Genomic DNA, 19,710 nt, shown 5'->3' with positions numbered 1-19,710 from the left:
TCATTAGCATAAATACCTTATATAATAATTGTAGCATGCCAGTACCATTCACATCGGACTCTGAATATGAAATCACTACCACATGTCCTCTGAAGGGCACATGAATTTGTTTTCAACTGACAAAAAAAAATAAATTTCAAACCCAAACAACTTATTCAGCCTGAGACACGATTCTTCAGAGGTAATTGTAAGTAATTGGAAAGCCCTTCTAGTACAGATGTTTATTTATGGTAAACGACCATGAGTACAAATCCAGTGGGTGAGGGGGCAAGATGGGGAGAATAAGGTAAACAGACTTTTTAACGTCATATCTGTGATCAGAGAAATACATGGGTTGCAAATTCTAACCTCCTGCTGAAAATGCTAGTTGCCTGCCTATTATGCTAATAATGTGGCTTTAAAGCTCAACTCCAGACTGGTCACAAAAATAAATATTGATCCAATACAAATAAAGTTTTGTCTAGGGGGTGCAATAGAGACAAATACTTATACTCTGGTTCTATGGCAACTGTCTCTGCGGTCTTCTCTTTTCCCAGGCGTAGAATGTGGGTGGGTCTTGCACATCATCAGGTACAGGTCAGGACCACTGGTCTTACCTTGTAAGTGATGACAACTGTGAGAGTGTGGCCATACAAACAAATAAGGGGGGCTTTGGATGGATCGTCATCTGTTGGGAAGGAAGCTTGCATACTGGAGGAATCAGGCAGGTAATACACTAGTGCTCCCATAGACCAAACAAGATGTATATCCAGTACACACTGGAAGAAGGAAGGGGCTTTCAACATTTTTTTTGCCAGTTCGGAGTTTATTTTTAATACTTTTTTATTGAGAATCTCTTTGTGAACATGATGCCTCCATATGCAATGTAGGACAATTGAAGAATCTCAGGTAAAGCACATGTTCAACTAAAAAATTTGAGCAAGTGTCATGGCGGGAGCCAATTCCAGAGGTACCTCCCATCCTGTCATTCTCAGGGAGATATCTGCTCATCAAAGGCGAACAGAAAAATGGCTTGAATCATGTGATTGCTAAAATGATTATCTGTAGAGAATAGCTGTTTTTGTTGTAGAACAGTGGCTAAGTAGTTAGCACTCCCACCCAGCAGCACTAGGGTCATCAGTTTGAATTTCAACCACGGCACTACCTGCCTGGAGTTTGCATGTTCTCCCTGTGCATGCATGGGTTTCCTTTGCCTACTCTGGTTTCCTCCCACACTCCAAAGACATGATGGTAGGTTAAATGGCTCCATGTGTATGTATGAATGTGAATTAGGGACCGTAAAGAGGAAGTCTAGTCTGGGAGAAAAAAATGAAAAGTGCCAGAAGACTGCAGGGAAGAATTGGGAAGGAGAACTTCCGGTCAGATTGTCAAGGCAATCCCACCAGAAGTGGAAGCGGGTACGTGTCAAAACTTGGCAGGTACCAGGTTCAGCTTACTGTTTAAAAAAAAAAAAACATACCAGTAATTTACTATAAACCAGTTTCATGGGTATGCCCTAAAATCCATGTTTTATAGATTTCCTATAAATAATTAAACAAAGATTTAAAACATTAGTTTCTCTTTTCTAACCATTTTACCAGGGACTATGCTGTTTATACAATGACATTTCCCCTAAAGTACAGTATATGTGTGGGCAAAATCTAAAAAGGCATACTTACCACAGCTCTCCAATATATTTCCCTATGTCATGTCTTTTTATAATGCTACAGGTACACAATCTGCTGATTGACACGTCCAGAAACACCATCAGCTCCTAACTTTCTGTAGTTGGCTGACAACACTGCTTGGGATCTGGGTGCAGCAAAGCTAGTGTTGTCCAAACATATTCTTATTAACAGCATTTCTACAGAATCTGTTTACCAAACTGCACTTCAGCTTTCCTGGCATTTTTACTTCAAAGAGTGCCTAAACAGTTCCTTTATAATTGGCTTATTTGCTGACACACCTCTTGAAAGTGAGCCTCTTAGGTAGGCTTGGTCAACAACGTAATATTCACCTATTACAGTACAGTGACATCAAGAGGAGCAAAACCATGCTTTTATTCTCTGTCATTCTCTGTCTAGATGTCCACCCCCCACCCAAATAAATATACTGTACATGCATACCCTACTTTTTCTAGTTTGCTGCAACAAGAACAGTGCATGCACTTTTGCAGTCATCATGCAACTGCTGTTTCCAGTCTGGACTCCCTATTTATTTTTTTCCAGCCTGTAAAAGCACTTCTATATTAGCCTATGAGTCCATGCACAGATGGGTGTTTACATGAGTGTTAGAACAAAAGCGTTAAAAGCCTGCAAAAAAACCCCCATCAGCAGCGCGTTCTGGAGAGGAGTTTTTGAGCAGAAAAAAAGCTTGAGAAGCCTAAACCCGTCCAAAAATGCCTAAACGCTAGACACGTTTAGTGTTTGAGCATTCATTGATGACAATAGAATCCAAAATAAATGAAAATTCTGGCCAATGGAATCCACTTGACGTGCCTAAGCATCCTAAACATATGCGCAATATACATCTTTAGGTGTGTTTTTTAAGCAGCTTTTTTCTGCCAGAATTAAAAGGTGTTCAGATTCGAACGCCCTGTGTGCACGAGGCCTTAAGCCTCATGCCAGGAGACATTTGCTGGTCCAAAGAATGCCGGCCGGCATTCTGCTCATGTGTATGCCAGTTTTCCCCATCAGAACAACAGCTTAGCGGGAAGATCGCTGAACTAATTTCACATGGTTAGTACAGCAGCTCGGACAGAAAAAAACTGTAGTGTGTGTACCAGGTTTTTATTTCAACACCCAATGATTCTAAAGGCATAAGGTTTTTTACCTTAAAACATTTTCTGCACAAAGGTAAAAAGACTTCCATGATCAGCTACCAACTGCCCCCCCAAAATACTTACCTGGATGCTCTTTTGATCCAGTGCTGTGCCTGACTGCAGCTGCGCTGCTCTCTCCCTCTTCCTACAGTAGACAGAGGTATCAGCCAAAGACACTGGCACCTGCTGCTGTCAATTAAATCACGTGAAGAGGGAGTTGGAGGCGAGTGGAGCGGCACTGTCTGTGTCTATAAACGCACACAGCCCATATCGGGAGTGCGTCCACACAAGTGCCCCATAGCACTCAGCTTGCTATGGCAGCACTTGGAGAAGAGGAGGAGTGAAATGCTTCAACGGGTGACCCCAGGAGAGGAGATTTGGGGATGCTCTCTGTAATATCATTGCACAAAGCAGGTAAGTATAACGTGTCTTATTTACGAAAACAAGATGCCTTTACAACTGTTTTAAACGTATTCACTAAATTCTTTCTGCAAGATGAACACCCATTTTTCTAAGTAAACATTTACTTTGCTGTGTGAACAGCCTATTCTTCTTTAACAAATCAATCCCAATGTATTCATAGAGTAGCCATTCACATCTCAAATTAGTGCAGATTTGTCTACCCATTGTCCCTGATGCCCATTGTCCCTGATGCCCATTGTCCCTGATGGCCGAAGATCATGTACAGTTTCCAGAGGAAATTTTTCAGTTTGTTGTAAGATCTGTGCAAAACGGTCAATCCTCCCCTTTAGTCATTGAGAAAAGAGAATGAAATATTTGTGTATGTCTTATTCTGCTTTTTGGCTGAGCTGCACACATAATCACATCATATTGTCGCCGGGCTTCAGAATAGGCAGCTGCCTCCTATTCTTGGTGAGACAACTGCCCATCTATAACCCTAAATATTAAAAAACACTTCAATGGAATGCTCCCTTGTTTTATTCACAAAGAAGAGACGTGTAGAGAGCATATGTTGTTTCCAAAACAGACAGTTTTACAGCATAGTGTCTCAGTTACAAAGCGCATAGCAAGTCATAAAACATTGACTTTGGGTTTCTAGGATTTCCCGGTTAGCTGGCTGAGGTTAAAAAGTAGTAGTCAGCAGATTGTACTGACTGTTAGTGACGTCATGGTCCTGTTTAAAAAAAAGCAAGTGCTAACAAGTGGAACAAGTCAGAAAGCTGAAGCCGGATCCTGAAGCTTTATTGCCTTAACGTACTATGCCTGGTTAATCATTAGCAAAGCTTTCAATTTAACTTGTTAAATAAAGGATATAAAGTGTTTCTTTCCCGGTAATGTTTCTTCTATATTAAAGGTGCTTTTTGATCTTGAAAAGAAATAAACGCCAAGCAAGGTAGTTCAACAAATGAATTATACATAGTGTACAAAGCTTTTCTTTCAATGCATATACAAACACAGAGGACATCTCCCACCTGTGCCTCCATACCGAGCCAACAAAAGGCAGGTGATCAGTAGAAAAGACGTGTTAAATAGATCAGTATAGTCACTGAATGGGAATTGTCTATAATAAACAGAAAGCACGGTTCATTTATGTCATGGTATGAGGGAATGTACAACAAACGGGTATGTGTCTATTGGTACACTGATGTTTTATGGAACTTAAAATAACAAATCTTACAGAGCGTCTGTCAGTGAGCTTAAATTAGTCATGTAATCATGCCACACCGCTTCTTACCAACCTCTATTATCCAAAACCACTTATACAGCACTAGTCATTGATACAACACAATAGTATTGAAACTGTTGCAAACTTTGTATGCTCTTGTGACAAGTACATTTTCATACAGACTCAATAAAGACAACATTGATGGTTATAACGTCCTAGATCTCTCATTACAAACCAAGGCACCCCAGCATCCAAACTTGTTATGCAGTGGCGGCTGGTGCAATTTTTTTTTGGGGGGGGGGGGCGCAAACAAACTGAAAAATTCTGAAAAACACTGAAAAAAACATCAATTAGAGCCCCTGTGCCCATCACATGCAGCCTCTGTGCCCCTATGACCCCCCCACCCACTCGCCTGCCGTCAGGCCGGAACCCGGTGACAGCGGCAGGGCAGGTGCTACCACTAGGCAAACTATGGTGCACTGCTGCCTACGGGCGCCCCGCCGCTGATTTTTCTCCGCATCTGCACGGTCTGCTGGTTGTAGCATGTAACTCAGTCTCAGGCAGCTGCTCCGTCTGGCAGGTAGTGTAATTAGAGGCGCAGTGCAGCACTGGAGCCAGCGCTAGAGGAAGCAGAGTCTATGCTTCCTGTATAGCACCGCCTCCTGTCACAAGGGCAGGGCAAAGTGGGTGGGGTCAGGGGTGGAGCCAATGGGGGTGGCAAAATGAGGTTTCGCCTAGGGTGTCAAAAATCCTTGCACCAGCCCTGGACAGCGGTGAGCTGTGGGACAAGCAGCCGACGGCTCCTGCATCCTCCATTGTCCACGTGCGTCTCCTCCTCTGTTCTGCTAGGCGTCCAATAGGGATGTCTGTGCCTTCAGCCAATCAGGTATTAGACTCGCGCTCCCTAAATGGAGGAAAGGGGGTTCAGTTAGCAAAGCAATTACAGGCATACCCCGCTTTTAAGTACACAATGAGGTTTATTTACTAAAGCTAGAAAGTGCAAAATCAGGCTCACTTCTGCATAGAAACCAATGAGCTTCCAGGTTTTATTACCAAAGCTAAATTAAACAAGCTGGGGTTAGAAGCTGATTGGTTTCTATGCAGAAGTGGACCTGATTTTGCACTTTCCAGCTTTAGTAAATAAACCCCATTGTGTATTTAAAAGTGGGGTATGCCTGTATTCATTTGGTTTTCTAACACACCTGGGTGGGCTCGTAGCATAATGCTCTGCACCACGGGTCCACCTTTTTTCAAGCATATTAGAGCCTATGGCTCTACTCAGGTGCTTCAAAAATACCCCCCCCCCCCCCCCCCGCTGCTGGAATTCAGGTGCTCAGCATCTGAAAAGGGGTCGGATGCCTGAATAGGGGGTGGCTATAGCAGCATAGCGCCGCTTTGTGGGTTGTTTTAACCCATTTTCGGGCACTAGTGGTGGTTAAAAGCGACCTGCTAGGTGCCGAAAACCTCAGCAAAAACGTTGGTAAAGCGCCTCTAAAAATAGCCAACACCCCCAAAGCCCCAGTGTGAAAGTATGAAGTGTATATAGGTAGTGACCGGGTCACCTAATATTTAAGCCAGTAGTTCAGCAGGGACTGGCAAAGATTTGAACCATGTATGGGCAGGCTGAATGTACCAAGTTGATAGAGCGATCAATTTGAGCACAACCAGACTGTTGGATTTTACATGTGATTATTGCTACTGGCTATTAGAGGCCAGGGATGGCTGCCTCGCCCCCCACTGGGAGAACACAATGGCTCAGCGGGAGGTATTCCTGTGGTTGCAAAAAAAGAAATTCGCTCTGTCTATGGCCAGCTTAAAGCTAGCCATACACGCTGAGCTGAATGAGAAAAATATATAGATTCACTCATCAATGCCAAACAGCGTGGATGGACCAATCTCCCACTGTCAGCTATTACAATGCCTTAAAAAAGTATTCATACCCCTTAAAATTTTCCAAATGTTTGTCATGTTACAACCAAAAATATGAATCTATTTTATTGGGATTTTACGTGATAGAACAATACAAAGTGGCACATAATTGTGAAGTGGAAGACAAATGATAATTGTTTTTCAATTTTTTTTACAAATAAATATCTGAAAAGTGTGGCGTGCATTTGTATTCAGCCCCCTTTACTCTGATACCCCTAACTAAAATCTAGTGGAGCTCATTGCCTTCAGAAATCACCTAATTAGTAAATAGAGTCCACCTGTGTGTAATTTAATCTCAGTATAAATACAGCTGTTCTGTGAAGCCCTCAGAGGTTTATAAGTTAGAGAACTTTAGTGAAAAAACAGCATCATGAAGGCCAAAAATATCCCAAGCTTTGAACATCTCACAGACTACTGTTCAATCCATCATCTTAAAATGGAAAGAGTATGGCAAAACTGCAAACGTACCAAGACATGGTCGTCCACCTAAACTGATTGGCCGGGCAAGGAGAGCATTAATCAGAGAAGCAGCCAAGCGGGCCATGGTAACGCTAGAGGAGCTTCAGAGATCCATAGCTCAAGTGGGAGAATCTGTCAACAGAACAACTATTAGTCGTGCACTCCACAAATCTGGCCTTTATGGAACAGTGGCAAGAAGAAAGCCATTGTTGAAAGAAAGAAGTCTCATTTGCAGTTTGCGAGAAGCCATGTGGGGGACACAGTAAACATGTGGAAGAAGGTGTTCTGGTCAGATGAGACAAAATTTTACTTTTTAGCCTAAAAGCAAACGCTATGTGGGGTGGAAAACTAACACTGCACATCACCCTGAACACACCATCCCCACTGTGAAACATGGTGGTGGCAGCATCATGTTGTGGGGATGCTTTTCTTCAGTAGGGACAGGGAAGCTGCTCTCAGTTGATTGGAAGATGGATGGAGCCAAACATAGAGCAATCTTAGAAGAAAACCTGTTAAGAGTCTGCAAAAGACTTGAGACAAGGAGGGGGGTTTACCTTCAAGCAGACAATGGCCCTAAACATACAGCCAGAGCTACAATGGAACGGTTTCGATCAAAGCATATGCATGTGTTAGAATGGCCCAGTCAAAGTCCAGACCCAAATCCAATTGAAAATCTTTGGGTAAGCCGCAATCTGCTGTGGGTATCAATATTTAGCTAATGACACTCCCAAGCACATGCCACAAAGGCAATGTGTTTGCCTACATGGGATCGCATGGTACAGAAGTACCACTGGATCCAGTTGCAGTGAGTTTTCAAAGTAGTGCATGCACTATTTTGGTGCGGTGCGATTTCAGCCCATTCAAATTTAATAGGCTAAAATCACACTACACAGAACTGAATGTGAATCTTCCTGTGTGATTCTCAGTGTAAACCGGCCCTAAATAACAAAATTCACTACTATTTAGAAAGGCGCTTTGTATTATGCACACATGAAAACATTACATGAAAAGCAAGCTTTTCTGCATGCAACTATTTTATAGTTATATAAAATAACAAAAAATGTAGCTTTTACTAATTTTAGTCCTAACAATATTGCGAACAATTCTGGACATAAAATTTTTTGATGTCTATGGAATCTCTGAAGCAAAAATCATGCATTCCTCATTTATATTACTACCCAAGTATGTGAAATGCCTCAATTAATATTATACATATGACCACAGCGATGGACTTCTGTCTGAATTTACAGACATAACCAAGTACAAAGTGTTTTGGAAAGCAATTAGGCTTTATACAGGCTGCCAAGCTGTCCAGCTCATTTCTTGTTATATTGTGCTTGGATTCTATCAGCCAATACTTCTTACTGGTTTGTGGAGAAGGACTAAGTTTCGAGAGCATGTGTGGGATTTTGGATCTGAAGCTGGATATTCATGAATGCGAGTCAAGTAAAATCAAACCAGGGCCGTAGAATGTGAGTGAGAATCAAAGACTAATAGATGCCATATGACAAAATGTTACATACAAGTAGCATAAGTCCAACAAAGACTTACTATATGCCTTCAGCAACTATAATGTGCAGATGTGCATCTACTACCTGCATGATGTGTGTTGTGTTTTGCCTACATTTAATTGTTCTCCTAGCAGAGGTTTGGGGACATCAACAAATGAGGACAGGTCTGTAGCGTTTGTCGGAGGCTAGCTATCACAGGTAACAATCAGGACACGATGTAGTGCATAGAAATGCAAAACCTTTGCTGAACACACCATTTGGCTCAATGAACCCTTTCATCAGACAAGTCAAAGGGCCTTCAGCACCAATTGCAAATGCATTTCAAAGTGCTCACTTATGACACCTGGGGGAGCAAAATTTTAAAAGATCGTGGTATTCATCATTGTGTCTCTGTTTACCATACTTTTTAAATTCTGTAACATTTTGCTCTGCAGTTTTAGTATGCCATTGACATATTCGTTTCTTGTAAATGTGCCTTTTATTGTAAGTGGAGGCATGGTTTTTATCTTCACTGTAGACATTACAAGGTATTAAAAACAGAATCAAACAACCCATTCAACACAGCCCGAGACAACACATCACATGGCTTGTTTGAATGATGCAGTTCAGTTTTGCATTAACTTGCTGTCTGAGTGCTGACCTTGAAGTTCTCATTTCACATTGGAAGTTTCCAAATGAGAACATTGCTAACAAGTCTCTCAGTAAAAACTAGCATTTAGGAGACTTGCAAGTTCTGGTTATTGAAGCCAACCTATACTTTGCCTATCTCACCCCTGCCATGCTTGGATTGCTGGTGTCACTTACTAACACTGGTCCATGTATAGTGACCCCAGGGGAGTGTGACCCTATGCAGTAATATGGTCACCTTGCAACAGGTGGCAGGCATCTGTAGCAAATATGAGTTCTACTCGCAACTTAAACAATTCAGGATGCAATTATTCTGAATGGATTCTTTCATTAAAAAAATAATAAAAATACCATCCAATTATCGCAAGCCAAGCTACAATCTGAAACACTTTTAACGAGCACTGCACAAATAAGGGGAAAATTCTGGTTGAACTACATTGGCAATAGTACAGCATCTTATAGTCTCTGCAATCGAATAACATACATTGTAATTAAAATTATCCATAGACGACCCTTTGATCATCACTGGTGATTTTATAGCTAATCTGCTGATAATCAGGTTTACGTAAAGTATATGCGGGTTTTCAGCTGTAAGATACATTTTGGCTATCAAAGCCTCTCTGTGCCACTATCTGGCCCTTAGAGAAACCCTGTTGTGCATTAAAATTCTTCCAGGAAAGCAAATACCTATAATGAAGAGGCTGAATACGCACTTCTCCTGCCACCAATGCTGTTCAATCTCACTCTGTTTAAAAAAACTGATCCCTCTAAATTTGCTGGAAAACCGACACTTCTGGGAGTGTCAATCTCTATGATCCCTGAAACTCTCATTGGTTCCTCCCACTGATATCACATCATTGTAGGATACAGCAGTCTTCAGAAGACCAGTATCCAGGAATAGAGCAGCACTGAGCTGTGCTGAGGTCAGAAAACAGCTCTCATATACAATATCTCACAAAAGTGAGTACACCCCTCACATTTATGTAAATATGTTATTACATCATTTCATGTGACAACAATGAAGAAATGACACTTTGCTACAATGTAAAGTAGTGAGTGTACAGCTTGTATAACGGTGTAAATTTGCTGTCCCCTCAAAATAAATAAACACACAGCCATTAATGTTTAAACCACTGGAAACAAAAGTGAGTACACCCCTAAGGAAAAATGTCCAAATTGAGCCCAAAGTGTCAATATTTTTTGTGACCACCATTATTTTCCAGCGCTGCCTTAACCCTCTTGGGCATGGAGTTTCACCAGAGCTTCACAGGTTGCCACTGGAGTCCTCTTCCACTCCTCCATGATGACATCACTGAGCTGGTGGATGTTAGAGACCTTGCGCTCCTCCACCTTCCATTGGAGGATGCCCCACAGATGCTCAATAGGGTTTAGGTCTGGAGACATGCTTGGCCTGTCCATCACCTTTACCCTCAGCTTCTTTGGCAAGGCAGTGGTCGTCTTGGTGGTGTGTTTGGGGTCATTATCATGTTGGAATACTGCCCTGCGGCCCAGTCTCCGTGAGAGGGGGATCATGTTCTGCTTCAGTATGTCACAGAACATGCTGGCATTTATGGTTCCCTCAATGAACTGTAGTTCCCGGTAGCACTCATGTAGCACCGCACCATGACACTCCCACCACCATGCTTGACTGTAAGCAAGACACACTTGTCTTTGTACTCCTCACCTGGTTGCCACCACACACACTGGACACCATCTGAACCAAATAAGTTTATCTTGGTCTCATCAGACCACAGGACATGGTTCCAACAATCCATGTCTTTAGTCTGATTGTCTTCAGCAAACTGTTTACAGGCTTTCTTGTGCATCATCTTTAGAAGAGGCTTCCTTCTGGGATGACAGCCATGCAGACCAATTTGATGCAGTGTATGGTGTATTATCTGAGCACTGACAAGCTGACCCCCCACCCATTCAACCCCTTTTGTAATGCTGGCAGCACTCATACGTCTATTTCCCAAAGACAACCTCTGGATATGATGCTGAGCATGTGCACTCAACTTCTTTGGTCGACCATGGTGAGGCCTATTCTGAGTGGACCCTGTCCTGTTAAAATGCTGTATGGTCTTGGCCACTGTGCTGCAGCTCAGTTTCAGGGTCTTGGCAATCTTCTTATAGCCTAGGCCATCTTTATGTAGAGCAATAATTCTTTTTTTCAGATCCTCAGAGAGTTCTTTGCCATGAAGGTGCCATGTTGAACTTCCAGTGACCAGTATGAGAGAGTGAGAGCGATAACACCAAATTTAACACACCTTTTCCCCATTCCCACCTGAGACCTTGTAACACTAACGAGTCACATGACACAGAGGAGGTGAAATGGCTAATTGGGCCCAATTTGGACATTTTCACTTAGGGGTGTACTCACTTTTGTTGCCAGTGGTTTTAAACATTAATGGATATGTGTTGAGTTATTTTGAGGGGACAGCAAATTTACACTGTTATACAAGCTGTACACTTACTACTTTACATTGTAATTTGTAGCAAATTGTAATTTCTTCAGTGTTGTCACATAAAAAGATAAAATTACAATTTTTACAAAAAATGTGAGGGGTGTACTCACTTTTGTGAGATACTGTATGTATTTTAGCTGTCTGCCCAAAGCTCAGCTTTACTCTTGATTCACATCTATGCATTTTGTGGATTTGAACGTTTTCCATAGGAAACCATGTTAAATGGGCTGTAGTGCAAATCTGCAAAATTCACTAAAAATGCAAAGGTGTGAATCAAGCCATAAAGTGTATCAAACCATACTCTGTCAGGATTGTATTGCAGTCTGTGTCCCCTGCTCAGGTGGTTCACTCTATTTGTCCTGGTGACCAGTGTCACCCGAAAGAAAGTGTAGGAAAATGCTACATTTTTATTTGTCACTGGAAAAAAATATAGGGGATATCTTTCAATGGTGACACTAGTTCCAGTAAAAAATGTCTAAAAGAATATTTCCATCACTTTGATGAGTTTGTTGTGTCTATAGGACGGGAATTGAGGGGGGGGTCCCCCATAGGGACAAAAATAGCAAAAGTTAAAAATTTGGCAGGGGTTTTAACCATTTCCTGCTCTACCCAATATGAAAAAAAAATAAGTTTGGCTTTCGGATGCACTGCAAGGCAATAACAATTCTATAATCTTTTTCTTCTCCCAAGTACTTTGCCAGATATACATGTCATCTTTCGTTGGTGTGAGTCGGACTGCACGCTCAACTCCAGCCATCAAGGTACCCCTCACAGGAAAGCCAAACTAAAGGAAATACCAGACCTTTGTGAGAAAATCAGGCACTCTGCCATCTCCTTGTTTCAAGCATAGCGGCTTTGTTTTGTTGTATATAGAATTGGCCACTAACATAACATAAGTATAAAGCCATAAAAAGAAAATATACAGTCACACGCTATGCTCTGCTCCTGAACATATGTGCAATGCAATAGAAAAGCCCTAGAATGCATTGAAGAAGAGTGAAAGCAGCACTGCCACAGATTCAAACCCATGAGGAATACTGCAGGACAGATATAAATGACAAGGAAGGGTAATGGTCCAGTTTATATATCCGTCCAGATCACATCCCTGTTACTTCAGGGAAAAACAGGAAAGTCAAAGGCGACAGGAACTGACGGAGAAATTTGTTTAGGAGGATTCCAAGAATTCAGGAAAAGGTGAGATCTATTAAAAGTTTTTCATCCTGTGTAATATTATGAATCACAACCAGACAGCATCTTCTCCAGTCCAGCCATTCATTAGAAAGCAATCCAGGGTTCCTTTCAGAGGTTACTAGGGGTTCCTTGAGCAGACCACTCTAAGAGGAGTCATTTTCTCACTGATCCCTGATTAATTGGGGTTCCTGAGACCTGGAAATGATTCCATGGGTTCCATGGAGAAAAAAAGCTTGAAAAAAACTGCCCCGATCGATACTGAATCCAAAAAAATTAAATGGTAAGTACTTATCTAATGGTCTGTTTCAGATGAGCGGTCTGATTAGATCTGCCTGAGAGTTTTTCAAACGGATCTGAACAAAAACTCAATGCTGGGCAGCCCATAGATGATTTGATTTTCTTTCCTTCCACCACAGGTGGAAGGAAAGAAAATGACTTGATTCCCCCATCAACAAACTCGCAGCAATATTGTGTTCTGCCAGCAGGGGGGTACGGGGAGCCTTCTCGGCTGGCAGAACACAATGACTTCTGCTAGCGGTTATAGCCACAAGCAGTAATTGTATGTAAAAAATGTGACAGACTGCTTGTACCCGAGAAGATCGATGGATTGTCTTGGGTACAACCAGCCCTGCTGAACCCGGCTGAATTTCAATCCATATATGGGTAGCTTTAGTCTATGGGCAGGCGGATGTAAAGAGACATGCGTCCGTTTGCATCTGAATACCTCCAAGTCTGTCTAGGTCCAGAAAAGAAAAAAGTGAAAGGCATCTTTCACAAAAGGTGATATGATGTGTCAGTTTTCAGGCCAATCTGATCGCAATGATATAAGTGTACAGGTAGACGGATGTAAACAAATGTGTTTCGGTTTACACACAACTACTTCTGACTCAGTCCAGGTCTGAAAAAATAAATAAAAAGAAAAGGTTTGCATCTTTTCCCAGATCTAACTATGACAGATCGGAGGCAGTCTCATGTAAATGGCTGTCCACAGACCCATTGTGGGTCCAGAAAGCTCCAGTTAGTAAATGCATAAAGACTTGAAGTGACCTTTGTCCCATTCTTCTCCAAACCAGCAGGGGATCTGTTCACAGATCTCCTGCCAACTGGACCAGACGGAGCCCCAGAAAAACAGGCCAGAAGGTTTGCATTTGTTTCAATATTTCATCATCTGAAGGTGAAAGATGAAAGAGAAAAGGATGTAAACGGACACAGGTCTGTTTACATCCACCTGCCCATGGATCAAATACTGTATGGGTCTGTTCAGTTCAGTGAGGAAGAAACTGAATGGACACGGATGTCACAAAAGTGACAATCTTCCTGCTTCGATTCAGCAGAGGATCAGCATGGATTCCCTTCTGATCAGAACAAATACCACATCTGTGAAAAGACCGTAAAGCCGGCCATACACAGATTTATGTCCAAACGTTCTCACAGAAATTCTGAAAAAACATTGGTCAGAACATTCTTTTCTTGCCATTGTTGAGTTTACTAATTTAGTTTGATAGTCTTTAGAAATTTCATCCAGACCTGCTATTTGAATGGAATTCCAGACGTATTCAACAGGTCTACAGTACAACTTTTCCAACTTTTCCCCAAATTAAAAACACATTCTTAGTTCATTCGAGTAAAAAAATTTCCATCCTGCTCCTTTCGAATCTTCTCGTCCCTACAGCTGAAACTGAACACCGACGTGACTCAACTTAATGTTGAAAACTCAAATGAACGTTCTGAAAATGAGAAGTTTGGACAGAAATTCTACAGGTGTATGGTCAGCTTACAGCGTAGGTAAACTAGAACAACAAATGTCTCTTATTTCTTATGTCATGGTCTTTAAATATACCATGGAAACTGTTCTATTATATCTGTTCAACAAGTGTAACAAAAAACAAACAAAAGAAAAAAAAATCATATTTTATATATATATATATATATATATATATATATATATAAATAGATAGATAGAGAGAGAGAGAGAAAGAGAGAGAGAGATCTATATCTATATATATATATATATATAGACATATATATCTATCTATATATAGATATATATATATGTCTATATATATATATATATATATATATATATATATATATATAGATATATTTATTATTATTCTTCACGATTTATATAGTGCCAACAGTTTCAGTTTACAATGTATAGAGGGGCAACCCAATTACAGTACAGTACAGTTCAGTAAAGGTACAAGAGGGCCCTGCTTGTAGAGCTTACATTCTAAAGGGAGGGGGTGGTGGTACAAAAGGTAACGTGTATATATATATATATATATATATATAGATAGATAGATAGATAGATAGATAGATAGATATACACATCTCTATATATATTATATATATATATATATATATATATATATATATATATACATGTTACCTTTTGTACCACCACCCCCTCCCTTTAGAATGTAAGCTCTACAAGCAGGGCCCTCTTGTACCTTTACTGAACTGTACTGTAATTGGGTTGCCCCTCTATACATTGTAAACTGAAACTGTTGGCACTATATAAATCGTGAAGAATAATAATAAATATATCTATATATCTATATATCTATATATATATATATATATATATATATATATATATAGACATATATATATATCTATATATAGATAGATATATATGTCTATATATATATATATATATATATATATATAGATATATATATATATAGATATATAGACATATATCTATATATATAATATACAGACACAACAATATTTGCACGTGGGTTTAGACATGCTTTCCTAAAGGCAGTAGTGAGGGATTGGAATACTTGTCTGTGCCCCCCATTAAGCTGGCCATACCTGGATCAAAATTCTGAGGACTGCCCGAATTTCCATTTATGTATGGGCAGGGGGGTTATACAGAAATTGATCTACAAAACGACTTCTGTACAACCACCCTGTCATTTTTTTGCTGGTCAATCAGTACCCCTGGCTATAGCCTGCAACGCTGATCCTCCTATTCTGAATTCAGGGAAATATTACAGTGGAGAGGATTTAATACGGATAGGCGAATCGGGTCATTTATTTTCATTCAACCCAAGGGTTGAAAAAAAAAAAAAAAAAGACCCACCAATGTTAGGGAGATTGATACTCTATATATACCAAGAGTGAAAGTAAATCCCAAATGTTGGGTTGTCACCAGAACAGGAATGGAGGAAAATTCTTCCAATGGAGACACAGGGATTCCCTCTGACTTCCTATAGGACAGGAATTAAAGGAAAATCCCACACACAGATGACAAAAAAAGTGACTTTTGTCTATAGTCCCCCTAGAAGCCCCATGGGGGTACAGAGGATGCCCCCGGGCACACTGATAACACAGCTCTGTATTCATTACACATCACACAAATGTGTCCCACATACAAACAATGCAATGTACAGAGCACAGCTCACCTCACTAAAGAAGTTATCCATTGTCTGTCCCGGGTTCAGCAAGTCTACTCTTAGATTGGATGGACTATGCCAGTCACTCCATTCCTCTCCTCCTGGGATGTGGAAGGGACACCTTTGTCCTAGGTAAGTATCCTGAGAGGGCACAGTGTGCTACATACTCCTTCCCTGCACACTGTGCGGTGTATGTGTGTCCGGAGCCCGGAGTCTGTGTGTCCGGAGCCCGGAATACGTCCCGTGGAGTGCGGTGTGTGGAGTGCTCGTAGTGTACACTTCTCGGGAAGACTGCCCCCTCAGTCCCTCCCCTCTCATTACACTCTGCCTTCTTCTCTGCACACGTCCTTTCAGCGCCCTGGGCAGCCCTCCTGTCAAAGGTGAGCTCGTGGCTGTGGGATTGTTCTCTCAATGGGCCGCATTCACTGGGCGGACATGAGGATATGAACAACTGGACGGCAGGACACAGTGCACTCAATGGGGCTGTGTGAGGAGGGGGAGGAGGGATCCAACAGCTGGAACGGCTCTATGGAGCAGACCTGTCCATCATCAGTCCGACTATTCCTACAATGGGGCTCTGAACTCCTACCTCACCGTGTTCACTCTACATGGAAGTGCAACTCTGGGCACACTACATGCATGACATAGGTCATACAGGCTGCCAATAGAAGGTTTTCCTTTTTCTTCTCCCCAAACGAAGTTTTATTACCTGTTGATGCTGGCAGCATGAGCTGAGGAATCCGAGCCTGCCATGCTGGGATATATAGTGCTATATAGAGTCTTTCCTTGTTCTCCTCCCCCTTCCTCTGCTCCCCCCCTCCCCTGCTCTCTCCCCCTTCCTCTGCCCCCCTTCCTCTGCTCTCTCCCCCCTTCCTCTGCCCCCCCTTCCTCTGCTCTCTCCCCCTTCCTCTGCCCCCCCCCTTCCTCTGCTCTCTCCCCCTTCCTCTGCTCTCTCCCCCCTTCCTCTGCCCCCCTTCCTCTGCTCTCTCCCCCTTCCTCTGCCCCCCTTCCTCTGCTCTCTCCCCCTTCCTCTGCCCCCCTTCCTCTGCTCTCTCCCCCCTTCCTCTGTCCCCCTTCCTCTGCTCTCCCCCCTTCCTCTGCTCTCTCCCCCTTCCTCTGCTCTCTCCCCCCTTCCTCTGCCCCCCTTCCTCTGCTCTCTCCCCCTTCCTCTGCCCCCCTTCCTCTGCTCTCTCCCCCTTCCTCTGCCCCCCTTCCTCTGCTCTCTCCCCCCTTCCTCTGTCCCCCTTCCTCTGCTCTCCCCCCTCCTCTGCTCTCTTTCTCCTTCCTCTGCCCCCCCTCCTCTGCTCTCCCACTCCCCTTCCTCTGCTCTTTCTCCTTCCTCTGCCCCCCCCCCCTCTGCTCTCTCTCCCCCTTTGTCTGCTCTCCCTTTCCTCTGATCTCTCCCCCTTTCCTCTGCTCTCTCTCCCCCCTTCCGCTGCTCTCTTTCCCCCCATCCTCTGCTCTCCCCCTCCCCTTCCTCTGCTCTCTCCCCCCTTCCTCTGCTCTCCCCCCCCTTCCTCTGCTCTCTCCCCCCCTTCCTCTGCTCTCCCCCTCCCTCTGCTCTCTCCCCCTTTCCTCTGCTCTCCCTCTTCCTCTGCTCTCTCTCCCCTTCCTCTGCTCTCTCTCCCCCTTCCTCTGCCCCCTTCCTCTGCTCACTCTCCCCTTTCTCTGCTCTCTCCCCCTTCCTCTGCCCCCTTCCTCTGCTCTCTCTCCCCTTCCTCTGCCTCCCTCCTCTGCTCTCTCTCCCCTTCCTCTGCCCCCTTCCTCTGCTCTCTCTCCCCCCTTCCTCTGCCCCCCCTTCCTCTGCTCTCTCTCCCCCCTTCCTCTGCCCCCCCTTCCTCTGCTCTCTCTCCCCCCTTCCTCTGCTCTCCCCCCTCCTCTGCTCTCTTCCTCCTTCCTTTGCCCCCCTTCCTCTGCTCTCTCTCCCCCCTTCCTCTGCTCTCCCCCTCCCCTTCCTCTGCTCTCTCCCCCTTTCCTCTGCTCTCTCTCCCCTTCCTCTGCTCTCTCCCCCTTTCCTCTGCTCTCTCTCCCCCTTCCTCTGCTCTCTCTCCCCCCTTCCTCTGCTCTCTCCCCCCTTCCTCTGCTCTCTCTCTCCCCCTTCCTCTGCTCTCTCCCCCTTTCCTCTGCTCTCTCTCCCCCTTCCTCTGCTCTCCCCCTCCCCTTCCTCTGCTCTCTCTCCCCCTTCCTCTGCTCTCTCTCCCCCTTCCTCTGCTCTCCCCCTCCCCTTCCTCTGCTCTCTCTCCCCCTTCCTCTGCTCGCTCTCCCCTTCCTCTGCTCTCTCCCCCTTTCATCTGCTCTCTCCCCCCTTCCTCTGCTCTCTCTCCCCCTTCCTCTGCTCTCCCCCTCCCCTTCCTCTGCTCTCTCCCCCTTTCCTCTGCTCTCTCTCCCCTTCCTCTGCTCTCTCTCCCCCTTCCTCTGCTCTCCCCCTCCCCTTCCTCTGCTCTCTCCCCCTTTCCTCTGCTCTCTCCCCCCTTCCTCTGCTCTCTCCTCCCCTTCCTCTGCTCTCCCCCTCCCCTTCCTCTGCTCTCCCCCTCCCCTTCCTCTGCTCTCTCCCCCCTTCCTCTGCTCTCTCCCCCCTTCCTCTACTCTCCCCCCCCCTTCCTCTACTCTCCCCCCCCTTCCTCTGCTCTCCCCTTCCTCTGCTCTCTCCCCCTTTCCTCTGCTCTCTCTCCCCCTTCCTCTGCTCTCACCCTCCCCTTCCTCTGCTCTCCCCCCCTTTCCTCTGCTCTCTCTCCCCCTTCCTCTGCTCTCCCCTTCCTCTGTTCTCTCCCCCCTTTCTCTGTCCCCCTTCCTCTGCTCTCCCCCCTCCTCTGCTCTCTTTCTCCTTCCTTTGTCCCCCTCCTCTTCTCTCCCCCTCCCCTTCCTCTGCTCTCTCCCCCTTCCTCTGCTCTCTTTCTCCTTCCTTTGCCCCCCCTCCTCTGCTCTCTCTCCCCCTTCGTCTGCTCTCCCTTTCCTCTGATCTCTCCCCCTTTCCTCTGCTCTCTCTCCCCCCTTCCGCTGCTCTCTTTCCCCCCTTCCTCTGCTCTCCCCCTCCCCTTCCTCTGCTCTCTCTCCCTTTCCTCTGCTCTCTCTCCCTCTTCCTCTGCTCTCTCTCCCCCTTCCTCTGCCCCTTCCTCTGCTCTCTCTCCTCCTTCCTCTGCCCCCCCTCCTCTGCTCTCTCTCCCCTTCCTTTGCTCTCTCTCCCCCTTCCTCTGCTCTCCCCCCCTCCTCTGCTCTCTTCCTCCTTCCTTTGCCCCCCTTCCTCTGCTCTCTCTCCCCCTTCATATGCTCTTCCCCCTTTCCTCTGCTCTCTCTCCCCCTTCCTCTGCTCTCTCTCCCCCTTCCTCTGCTCTCTCTCCCCCTTCCTCTGCTCTCTCTCCCTCTTCCTCTGCTCTCTCTCCCCCTTCCTCTGCCCCTTCCTCTGCTCTCTCTCCTCCTTCCTCTGCCCCCCCTCCTCTGCTCTCTCTCCCCTTCCTTTGCTCTCTCTCCCCCTTCCTCTGCTCTCCCCCCCTCCTCTGCTCTCTTCCTCCTTCCTTTGCCCCCCTTCCTCTGCTCTCTCTCCCCCTTCATCTGCTCTCCCCCCTTTCCTCTGCTCTCTCTCCCCCTTCCTCTGCTCTCTCTCCCCCTTCCTCTGCTCTCTCTCCCCCTTCCTCTGCTCTCCCCTTCCTCTGCTCTCTCCCCCCTTCCTCTGCTCTCTCCCCCCCTTCCTCTGCTC

The 19,710-nt window shown here is 44.6% G+C and overlaps 1 protein-coding gene across 1 annotated transcript in view; it reads right to left on the bottom strand.

Annotated features, from left to right (window-relative positions):
* MYO10 (myosin X) overlaps window positions 1-16,396 on the bottom strand; it is a 311,116-nt gene extending 294,720 nt beyond the window's left edge. Inside the window, exon 1 of the mRNA XM_077492017.1 lies at window positions 16,026-16,396. Coding sequence (XP_077348143.1) covers window positions 16,026-16,046 — 21 coding nt within the window. The 5' untranslated portion in view covers window positions 16,047-16,396. The remainder of the gene's footprint in view (window positions 1-16,025) is intronic.
* Window positions 16,397-19,710: the final 3,314 nt, after the last annotated feature.

The sequence above is a fragment of the Lithobates pipiens genome, unplaced genomic scaffold (genome assembly GCF_037356315.1).
Source record: "Lithobates pipiens isolate NorthernLeopardFrog02 unplaced genomic scaffold, aLitPip1_a1.2 Scaffold_19, whole genome shotgun sequence".
Taxonomy (NCBI): Eukaryota; Metazoa; Chordata; class Amphibia; order Anura; family Ranidae; genus Lithobates; species Lithobates pipiens.
The sequence above is the reverse complement of the archived record's forward strand: the minus strand, read 5'-3'. Positions and strand labels throughout refer to the sequence as shown.